At 48.9% G+C, this 10,883-nt stretch overlaps 3 protein-coding genes across 3 annotated transcripts; 2 read left to right on the top strand and 1 right to left on the bottom strand.

Moving 5' to 3' along the window:
* Nucleotides 1–1,982: 1,982 nt before the first annotated feature.
* Nucleotides 1,983–5,541, top strand: LOC125529046 (dnaJ protein homolog). Its single transcript, XM_048693451.2, has 6 exons — nucleotides 1,983–2,284; nucleotides 3,852–4,017; nucleotides 4,126–4,273; nucleotides 4,355–4,631; nucleotides 4,724–4,922; nucleotides 5,011–5,541. Exons 1-6 carry the CDS (start codon nucleotides 2,135–2,137, stop codon nucleotides 5,334–5,336), a joined length of 1,266 nt encoding a protein of 421 aa, XP_048549408.2. The 5' UTR covers nucleotides 1,983–2,134; the 3' UTR covers nucleotides 5,337–5,541.
* Nucleotides 5,542–5,672: 131 nt separating this feature from the next.
* Nucleotides 5,673–10,314, bottom strand: LOC147972793 (uncharacterized). Its single transcript, XM_087521697.1, has 3 exons — nucleotides 9,862–10,314; nucleotides 6,109–6,363; nucleotides 5,673–6,007 (listed from the first exon to the last, which is right to left on the bottom strand). The coding sequence occupies exons 1-3, from the start codon at nucleotides 10,244–10,246 to the stop codon at nucleotides 5,796–5,798; spliced, it is 852 nt and encodes a 283-aa protein (XP_087377823.1). The 5' UTR covers nucleotides 10,247–10,314; the 3' UTR covers nucleotides 5,673–5,795.
* LOC147972794 (large ribosomal subunit protein uL18z-like) lies at nucleotides 6,487–9,368 on the top strand. Its single transcript, XM_087521696.1, has 9 exons — nucleotides 6,487–6,637; nucleotides 7,259–7,328; nucleotides 7,425–7,516; nucleotides 7,627–7,753; nucleotides 7,846–7,925; nucleotides 8,012–8,128; nucleotides 8,514–8,648; nucleotides 8,782–8,951; nucleotides 9,063–9,368. The coding sequence occupies exons 1-9, from the start codon at nucleotides 6,635–6,637 to the stop codon at nucleotides 9,175–9,177; spliced, it is 909 nt and encodes a 302-aa protein (XP_087377822.1). The 5' UTR covers nucleotides 6,487–6,634; the 3' UTR covers nucleotides 9,178–9,368.
* Nucleotides 10,315–10,883: the final 569 nt, after the last annotated feature.

Here is a 10,883-nt window from a genome sequence, read left to right as displayed (position 1 = left end):
TTCGAAGTCCCGGATGAGACCGGGGACATGACGAGGAGTCTCGAAATGGTCGAAACGTAAAGATCGATATATTGGAAGGCTATATTCGAACATCGGAAAGGTTCCGAGTGATTCGGGTATTTTTCGGAGTACCAGAGAGTTACGAGAATTCGTATTGGGCCTTAATGGGCCATAAGGGAAAGGAGAGAAAGGCCTCAAGGGTGGCCGCGCCCCTTCCCCATGGACTGGTCCGAATTGGACTAGAGAAAGGGGGCGTCCCCCTTTCTTCCTTCTCCTTCTCCCTTCCCTTTTTCCTATTCCATGTGGGAGTTGGAATCCTACTAGGACTAGGGAGTCCTAGTAGGACTCCACACTTTGGGAGCGCCCTATGAGGGCCGGCCTCCTCCTCCCTCCATCCTTTATATACGTGGTCAGGGGGCTCCCCATAGACACACAAGTTGATCATTGATCTCTTAGCCGTGTGCGGTGCCTCCCTCCATCATAATCCACCTCGGTTATATCGTAGCAGTGCTTAGGCGAAGCCCTGTTCTGGTAGCATCATCAACACCGTCATCACACCGTCGCGCTGACGAAGCTCTCCCTCGATACTCTGCTGGATCGTGAGTTCGTGGGACATCACCGAGCTGAACGTGTGCAGACCGCGGAGGTGCCGTACTTTCGATACTAGATCGGTCGATCGTGAAGACGTACGACTACATCAACCGCATTGTCATAACGCTTCCGATTACAGTCTACGAGGGTACGTAGATGAAACTCTCCCCTCTTGTTGTTATGCATCACCATGATCTTGCGTGTGCGTAATTTTTTTTTAAAATTACTGCGTTTCCCAACATATATTGCGTTGGAATGTGTACAAAATACATACGAGTATGAAGAGTTTCTAATGTGTATATCTATGAGCCCGACTCCTGGCTTATATAACACACTGGGGTTTATTCTAAAATAAACACACTGGGGTTCCTAAGGTTACAGATCCTAATTGGCTACGTAGGTGGAGGTAGAGTCCTCCATGACTTGGTCTCGCTTGTCTTGTAAGTCAAGTCTTCCGAATTCTTCGCGTAATCCGCCACTGGCCGTCTAATGTGGCCAAGGATGGAACCGACCTAGTGGTCCTTAGCCTGACCCTCGAGGCCAGGAATTGACGTGGTGAGAGATCCCTCGACGAAGACACCATCAGATGGTGCACGGACAAATAAAGTTTTCATGGGCATGTCCACAAACCCTGTTTGCACACATTCACACACGTACCAAGGTCATACTAATCTAGTCCATGAAGATGTTTTTTTACCAAACACGCAAAATATCTAACTACTTCCTGTTGTATTTTCTTTAGCCAAGAGAAGTTTCTCTAAGTTGAGTTCAAGAAGATGGAAGCACGTGCATAAAAAATGAGTTTTTCAACGAACCAATCTATGTTTGGATAGTTAAGAGGATAGTTATATTCCGAGCCCACCAAAGTTCAAGTCATAGACTGACACTGTACCGGTTCAGAAGGTGTTTTTTTTTTTGCATGGGTCTTTTGAAAGTGCTCATAGAGGCTGGGTGTACATGTATGTATTCATGGTGGTGAGTATATACGTCTGCTATGTTAAAGAAAAACCTTTCTTCTCCGAAAAAAAAACCCCTTTCCGTTGGCTTTTGTCTTTTGGAACTGTTTTTAGCCAGCTGGCCTCCTGCCTGAATCAGCCGGCGGGGGCACAGCTGCAGAGCAGCCACCAGGCCGGTGGGCCCCGATGATAAACCGTCAGGGCTCTGGACGTACGACACTGACCGATCATCAAAGAGGAGTTCCGGCCCATACGATGGCTCATTTGGGCTGGAATCTTTGGCAGGCGATCGAACCAGGTCCAACAATCCAGGGCCCGGGCTCCCCTCGAGAGCAGTAAACAATTCCGGTCCGCGCCGCGGCCCGCGACACAGAATACGCCTCCGCAGCCAGCTCACGCACTCCATTCTCTACATTAGCCCTGGCGTATCCAGCGGAGCCAAACCCTCTCTCTCTCTCACTCGCTCCGCCCGGCCGCCCGACTTTGACCGCCTCCTCGTCTCCGCTCCCACGCCCGCGGGAGAGAGGCGACCGGCGGCGGCGCGCGAGGAGGGCCTACCCATCCCACCCACCACCCCGCCGGCCAAGATGTTCGGCCGCGCCCCCAAGAAGAGCGACAACACCAAGTACTACGAGGTGCTCGGGGTGCCCAAGAACGCCGCCCAGGACGACCTCAAGAAGGCCTACCGCAAGGCCGCCATCAAGAACCACCCCGACAAGGGCGGAGACCCCGAGAAGGTCCGATCCCCCACTCCTCCCCTGCGATCATCGCGTCTTAGCTGCTACTTTTTGGGTCCGTTCGGGCGCGATCTGGTGTGATCTGATCTGCTATGGCAAGGTAGAACTAGATAGATCGGGCGCGGGAAGTTCGTTCGGTGCAGGGAGTCAATTCGCGTAGGGGCAATCTGTGATGTGGCCGAGCTGCGAATTTTGTGTGGGTTGATGACGATCTGCTTCTGCTGGGGTTTGTAGCTCCCGTTGCGTCTTCGAGGATTTGCAGTGGCGATTCGCAGAAGGAAAAGAAGAGGATTTGCTGTGGCTAGTCAAGGAGTGCTTGCCCTGTTTGTTGTGGTTTGATGTGAAGTGGTCATGATCGCGATCTTTGGGTGACGGCTATTGCTTTCTGGAGTGCTGGCTACTGATACGTATAGTAAAGTTTCCCTCGGCGTAAATTTGGCTAGATTCGGGGAACAGAAGTACAGTTGTTTGCATCTTTTTGCAGGGCAGTATTTTGCATCTTCATTGTTAATTAAGACTTAGTAGCTTAAAAAATGCTCCTGGTTGGATAGTACTCATTTGGTGATTCATCTGTGGATAATGCATATTTCTGGTCGTCTTTTCTAGTTCGTTATAAGGCGGACAACCGTTTTGTTAGTGTCATGGGAAGACATCTGATGCTTCTTGCTCTGATGTCGCCACGAGTAATACATGAGAATGTCACCTCACGCACCACAATTCCACCACCCCTCGACAGTGACTGTTCCCAGTTGTTACTTGTTATATAGGAGTCCATCAATAGGGCAGCATGTGGGACATGCAACATTCCCATATCATGGAAGCCCATCTTTTAGCTAGCTTATCACATGGGGTGGTTATACATTCCATTGGTCATGCACGATGTCCCTGCTGATAATTGTGTATGGAAGTGTCAAATCCCATGCTGTTGACAGAAAATGATATCCGTCCAGTCTGTATTTCATACGAAGGATCATTCGCCTTATCTGTTTTTGGACTTTTATGAAGCTTATCATATGACATCTATGTGGAACTTATGGTTTTCTACAGCACCCCCATTTTTGCTCTGATGCAGATTCCCTTACTAAAAGTGGCCAGTTTGTTAGGACAATGTTCTATTAGTTAAATGCTGTGATCTATCAGGGTAATTTATCTGTTGGACAGTTCTTAGATCTGTATGATGTCTGTTTATTTATTATGCTTCTTGCTTATCTGTGATATATTGGGTGATTGATCTGCTTGACAACTGTAATCTCTTTATTCTGCTACTTTGCTGTGGTGGAGTGGTACAGAATTTGCTTTTTTGTCTTGCTTATGTTGTGTAATATGATATTTCTTGCTTTGATGTAAATTTAACAAAATTTACTCTTTAAACTGTGAAAAAATTTAATGGATGTGATGGGATTCTGCCTGGGAAGGGTTCAAATGTATCTAGTTTGCGCAAATATACCATTGTCGTTTTTCTGTACTGTTGTTTTTGCTCTCATGCCAATATTATCTGCTGATTTACCATGATCTGCAGAATGGAAGGCTTATTTCAAATGTATGTGTTGTTTAAATTTTACTTCAGTTCAAGGAGCTGGCACAAGCCTATGAGGTTTTGAGTGACCCTGAGAAGCGTGAGATCTATGATCAGTATGGTGAAGATGCTCTCAAGGAGGGAATGGGTGGAGGAGGAGGTGGTGGAGTTGATCCATTTGACATCTTCTCATCATTTTTCGGGCCCTCTTTTGGAGGTATTGTTTGAAGGCAACCTATTTTTCTGTTTGACCATCAAACTCTGTTATATAGTGCATGCCGTCTTGATGTAATAAATAAATTGCATATGTATATTTTGTGCACAGGTGGTGGTGGTGGCAGCAGCAGGGGCAGAAGGCAAAGGAGGGGAGAGGATGTTGTCCATCCACTTAAAGCTTCTCTAGAAGATCTTTACAATGGTACTTCGAAGAAGCTCTCTCTTTCCCGCAGCGTCCTCTGCTCCAAGTGCAAGGGGTAAGTCTAGTTTGTTCCTTCCCAGTTGACCATGTGTTTTCTGTAGTGCTGGTCTTGAACATAGTTCCTTGTTTATTTCAGCAAGGGCTCCAAGTCTGGTGCTTCCATGAGGTGCCCAGGTTGCCAGGGTTCAGGCATGAAAGTGACTATTCGTCAGCTGGGGCCTTCCATGATACAGCAGATGCAGCAGGCCTGCAATGATTGCAAGGGCACCGGGGAGAGTATTAACGACAAGGATCGCTGCCCAGGCTGCAAGGGTGAGAAGGTTCTTCAGGAGAAGAAAGTTCTGGAGGTTCACGTTGAGAAGGGGATGCAACACAACCAGAAGATCACCTTCCCTGGTGAAGCTGATGAGGCGGTACGCTTGTTCAGTCTATGATATTCTTTATTACTCTTTATTGTGTAGCTTTGCTTCGATGTCCACAAACTAACAGTGTGTTTTGTTTTCAGCCTGACACTGTTACTGGAGACATTGTATTTGTCGTCCAGCAGAAGGAACACCCGAAGTTCAAGCGAAAGGGCGATGATCTCTTCTATGAGCATACCATATCTCTCACTGAAGCTCTTTGTGGGTTCCAACTCGTCCTGACCCATCTGGACAACAGGCAGCTGCTCATTAAATCAAACCCTGGTGAAATTGTCAAGCCTGGTATGGCCTCATAGATCTCAGCGACCAATGTGTATGTTCATGCAAAAAATGTAGTTGCTGATAATCTTTGGTTTCAAAATCTGAGCAGATTCATTCAAGGCAATCAGCGACGAGGGAATGCCGATGTACCAGAGGCCGTTCATGAAGGGCAAGCTCTACATTCATTTCACAGTGGAATTCCCTGACTCGCTGGCACCGGATCAGTGCAAGGCTCTCGAGGCTGTGCTTCCACCAAAGCCTGCATCCAAGCTGACCGACATGGAGCTTGACGAATGCGAGGAGACGACGATGCATGATGTCAACATGGAGGAGGAGATGCGCAGGAAAGCCCATGCTGCTGCTCAGGAGGCGTACGACGAGGACGACGAGATGCCTGGAGGCGGTGCCCAAAGAGTGCAGTGCGCACAACAGTAAGCTAGGGTTGGGCAGCAAGCTTTTTGGGGACCCAAGATCAAGATGCCTGCCTGCTCTCTGGGGTTTTGGTGGTGTTATCGATGAAGCTGATTTTTGCCCGTTTGGCGCCGGGGCTGTATCCATCCATGTCTTTTGAAAAATGCTACGTGGCTACTCTTAATGTAGTGTGATACTCGTATAAAAGCAATCTGTTTGTGAAAACTAACGAACGCTGTCTGAATACGTTGTCTAAGCAGAACCGTGGACAATTTTGCAAAGCATGTTTGTGGTTTTTGATCAGGTTTTTAATCAGGCTGGCATCATAATCATCATCATGCACATTATGATCCATTTCCATTATTGTCGACCTAAGCACGAATTCCTTTATTGGAATAACATACTACGTAGAAGAAAACAGGAGTAGCAGTTGAAAGGAGTTTATTACTGCAGAGATTGCAGGGCGAGAGGCACCGTGCTGTGCTAGGGCTGCTGTACCGAGACCCAGATCTTGACGCCGAGGGAGCAGTAGTTGCCGATGGTGCAGACGTAGTATTTGACGCCGGCGAAGTCGAGGTGGAACACGGCGGGGCTGCTCTTCAAGGTGTCCGAGTATTGGTCCACCCACGAGCAGGCCTTGTACTCCCAGCCCCCCACCTCCACCACGTCGTACATCCCCGCGTCGAACCTGAACACTGCACGCACGCACGCAAGCATTCTCGTCAGAGAACAGACACCAACTGCACTCGTGCTCTGCGGCGCTCACGCTTGAAAGGAACGGTGATGGGTGGCTCACCGAGGTTGTCGCCGACGAAGATCGTCGTGTTGCCCGCCCAGTTGCGGTAGTAGTCGCTGCTCGTGGGGATGGACCAGAGCGAGCCCCCGACGACGTGGTCCGTCGCCGTCGTCGGCACGGCGAGGAGGACGCAGCCGGCCAGCAGCGCCGCCAGCAGGGAGGGGATCGCCATCGCCATCGCCAACGGTGATCCGCCGGAGGGACACGGAACGGGAGACGAGCCAAGGAACGAGCAACTGCTCTCTCCCTCTGCAACTGCGACAGCAACAGCGGGCGTTATGCTCTCGCCCTCCAGTGAGCCCACGGAAAAAGAAACCGAAACGCAGTTCATGGGCCTTAGAGGCAGACCGAAAGAGGCCCACCCATTCGGGGGCGACTCGCAGCGCGGCCCAGCAAGCAGCCAGGCCCGCCCCCTCGTATATATAAGCGCCACCACGCTCACCCCATCCCTAGCCCTTCCGCTCGCCCGCCCTCCCGCGCCGCCGCCGCCGCCTCCTTCCGCAGGAGCTCCCTCCTCGCAGGCGAGATGGTACGTCCGACCTCCTCTGCTCTTCCTCCATGGCTGCTGCTTCGGTCCGCCCGCAGCGTCTGGCTTCCGTGCGCCTCCGCCGCGGTGGCCGTCGCCTAGGTTTTCGATTTGTTTCATAGCTTGTGACCCGGGGCTTTAGGGTTTAGCACCTCCTAGTCAGATCTGCGGTGTGCTTGCTCTGTGTCGCGGAGTAATCGTCCTCGCAGCTCGTAGAATCTGCTAGATCTGGATTTCTGCTGCTTCATAAGAATTTGTTGCTCGCGAATCATGCCGTGGTAGTATTGCCTGCGCTAATCGTTTACCAACTGATGCGACAAGAAGTTCCCATTTCTTATACCAGATTCATCATTGTGGTAGATTGACGGGGGATGGCTGTAGGGTGCGGTTTTGTTTCTGCTCGCACAGTAGACTCGGGGTTCATTTAGGAATTACCAGTTGTGATTATTCCTAACTTGGGATGCTCCATGAGGTTTCTCGTTATTTAATGGAACTATGAACCACTTAAAATCTTGTCTTCAATGTTTTGTTTGTGCCGTCTGAGTGATTACTAGGATTTCCTTGGTAGCACTGATGTTCCAAACCTAGGTGTACTCATGTGCTTCTGTTTGATATGTCTTGTAGGTGTACATCAAGAACCAGAAGACAAGGGCGTACTCCAAGCGTTTCCAAGTCAAGTTCAAGAGAAGGCGCCGTAAGCCTTTTAACACCTGCAGCTCCATGAATCTGCTACTTGTCATTTAACAGCGATTCTGATTGTGTGATTTTCCTTTTCCCCTTGTTTTCTCAGAGGGCAAGACTGACTACAGGGCCAGGCTGAGGCTCACAAACCAGGACAAGAACAAGTACAACACTCCTAAGTACCGTTTTGTTGTGCGATTTGTATCCTTCAAAGTTTCTTCATTATAATTTGTGCACTTGTCAATCATCTATATGCTTCTGCTTATTATTACCGTGGAGGTATTTTGTATCGCTTAACAATAGTACTTTAGACCAACAAGGATGTCACTGCACAAATTGTTTATGCTACCATTGCTGGTGATATCGTGATGGCTGCTGCCTACTCCCATGAGTTGCCTCGCTATGGTCTTGAAGTTGGCCTCACCAACTATGCTGCAGGTTGATTTTAGCTACTGAATGAATGCGCAAATGCATGCTGTGACCTTATGCATGCCTCTTTTCTAATCTAATTTTCTGAATGCATGGTGTAGCTTACTGCACTGGTCTGCTTTTGGCTCGTCGTGTGCTTAAGAACCGTGATCTTGATGAGGAGTATGAAGGCAATGTTGAGGTATGATCTGGCTTCAACATTATTTTCAGTCTAATATCCTGATTTGCTGCTTCTGATGAACACAACTAATATATGTCTGTGCTCAGGCCACTGGTGAGGACTTCTCTGTTGAGCCTTCTGATGAGAGGAGGCCTTTCCGTGCGCTCTTGGATGTTGGTCTTATCAGGACCACCACTGGAAACCGTGTGTTCGGTGCCCTTAAGGTATGCGATGTTATTACTGGGCAGTTTTTATAATTGCAGATGGCCATTAAATGCCACAAGCCCTTGACATGAAACTATTGTCAAATCATGATTGTTTGTTCCTCTTTAGCTACCTTAACTTGGGTGTTTAATTGCATGATTTCCCTATAACTTGTTTTTAGCTGCTCTTCTTTATTGTGTCAAGTTTCTAAAGCAACTATGTATGCAATTTGGCCAAGTGAAAAAGCATTGTTTTTGCTGTTTGTTCTCATCTTTTATTTGCATTATAAGTGATATGTTGCTCCTTATTCTGCTGCACTTCAGAACTTATTTTGTTTTTTGAATGCACTGGTTGTATCCCTTTAGAGCTTTTTTACCCCTGGTGTAATTATTTTTATTCCTGCAGGGAGCTTTGGATGGTGGCCTTGACATTCCCCACAGTGACAAGAGATTTGCTGGTTTTAAAAAGGATGAGAAGTCACTGGATGCTGAGATTCACCGCAAGTACATCTTTGGTGGGCATGTTGCTGACTACATGAGGGTGAGTTGGAAGCCTGCTCTCTTGATTTTGTATTACTTGACCCTTGTTCATGCTCTTGTACCTAGAGCAATGAAATGACCCTAGTTCCTCGTTGATCTCTTATTATTGAACTTTTGCCTTGGTCTTATTTCAGTCGCTAGCAGATGAGGAACCAGAGAAGTACCAAACTCACTTCAGTGAGTACATCAAGAGGGGAATTTCCGCTGATGACATGGAAGCAGTTTACAAGAAGGTTCATGCTGCCATCCGTGCTGATCCCACCATGGCCAAGTCAACCAAGGCGCCACCCAAGACTCACAAGAGGTATAGTCGGCATGCTTGCCCTCATACTGTCTTGAGTTCATTTACTTCTGACTGCTGTTTCTTTTCCACCTTGCTGTGAGCTGCATTGTAAACTTTGTCTTTTGGATGCAGGTACAACCCCAAGAAGCTGACCTATGAGCAGAGGAAGGCCAGCCTTGTCGAAAGGCTCAACGCCCTCAACAACTCTGCCGGTGCCGCTGATGACGACGAGGAGGACGACGAGTGAAGAGCGTTCTTGTCCACACCAGTGTAGTCTTGCAACGTGCGTTTTTGTTAAAGTCTGGCACCCTGCCCAACGGGCCTGTTCCTTTGAGTTTTGGTTATGTTGCTGGAGTTATAGATTGTGTTATCTGGATTATGTGCCGTGCTGGCATTTGGATCTTAATCTTAATCCGTTCGTCTGGCACCCTTTCTTAATTTTTTGCGGTCTTTCATGCTGGTTGTCCTTAGGTTGACATGATGTTCGTTGTTAGATCATTTGAGCTTATTCCTCCCTACATTGTTTAACTGTGGCAAGTCATTTCTTGTTTCGCACAAAGACAGATTTTGATTGTCTCAAATGGTACTCTAGATAGGAAAAGCTAATGCTAGGCTTAAACTTCTTATCCTTTATAATGGCTCCAACTTGTACGTACCACATGGAAAAGAAAAAAGGGAGCAACTATATACTGAAGATTCCAGCGTAACCGATTTGGCCACTGCAAGAAGGAAATTTGCCAACCAGAGCTCGAGCCGAGCAATGAAGATGCCACAACGGTGAGACACCGATGCCCTGTTAATTTGGTTAAGCTGGAGCAATGAAGATACCACAAAAAGCGGCCACGCCAATAGGGACACGCAGTGCGCATAGAAGGTTACTGGCGCGCCCTGCAGTCCGATCGATCAGGCCATTAAGGGAGGAAAAACATACATGAGCCCCGCCGTGGCGCTCGATCTCGAGGTGGCGGCGGTGGTCGCCGTTGCGTGCCCATCATCGCCCTTGCCGCCGCCGCATCCGGCGCCTGACGCGACGATGACGAGCTCGGCGAGGCGACGCTGGTGGCGTAGCCGAGGCGGGCGAGGCAGGGCTGCTGCGCGTTCTGCCAGTCAGAGTACGCAAGGCGCCGGAAGAGCTGGTGTGCGTGGTGCCGGCGTGCGGGCACTTCTTCCACGCCGCGTGCGACGCCGAGTCGCCGACCGGTGGATCCGGACGTGCCCGCTCTGACGGACGCGCTCTGGCCGCCCGCGCCGAGCCACGCCGCCGCCGCCGCATGTAGTCGATCATTTTTTTTTTGCCCTGTCAGCTTCAGCTGCATCGTAGTACTAGTAGAGAAAGATGCACTGTGCACCTTCACTCCCTTAGGGCGCGTCACGCCAACGGCGTAATAATTAATTAATCGGCATCAGGTGGTGATCACGTGCCCAGCTGATAACATTTCATCATACACCTGATGCGTTTAACACCTGCGTCCATCGTCGCCGCGTCGTCGCCGGTTTCGGGCTCGCTTCCGCCCGAGGCCTCGCCGGCGTCCTCGTGCATCGCCGTCTTCGGTCTCGGGGCTTCGATGCTCCTTCCCCTCGTCTCTCTACGCGTTCTGGAAATCGGTTGACACAAAGATTGGTTTGGGTTGGCTGAGTATTAGCAAAACCCTAAGTTAATAATTAAATAATATCGGTATCAATCGACCAACACGTGCATAGAAGTATCATCAGTGGCGGAGCTAGTTAGAAACGTTTAGGCCTTGTATAATCCAAGGTGCTTAGAGGAGGTGCTTAGAGAAATAAACCAGGTTTTTCTTAAACACCGGTGCTTATTTGTACATGGTAGACGTTTAATTAAGCGTCTCTTTTATAGAAATAGGCATCGGTGCTTCAGAAAAATCCGGTTTATTTTTCTAAGCACCTCCCTAAACATCTAGCATGGTATAAGGCCTTAAGGAGGCTGAAACGAGA

The sequence above is a fragment of the Triticum urartu genome, chromosome 5A, assembly GCF_056163025.1.
Source record: "Triticum urartu cultivar PI428250 chromosome 5A, HENAU_Tu73, whole genome shotgun sequence".
Lineage (NCBI taxonomy): Eukaryota > Viridiplantae > Streptophyta > Magnoliopsida > Poales > Poaceae > Triticum > Triticum urartu.
Note: the sequence above shows the minus strand (reverse complement) of the source record. Positions and strands in the feature narration are given on the sequence as shown.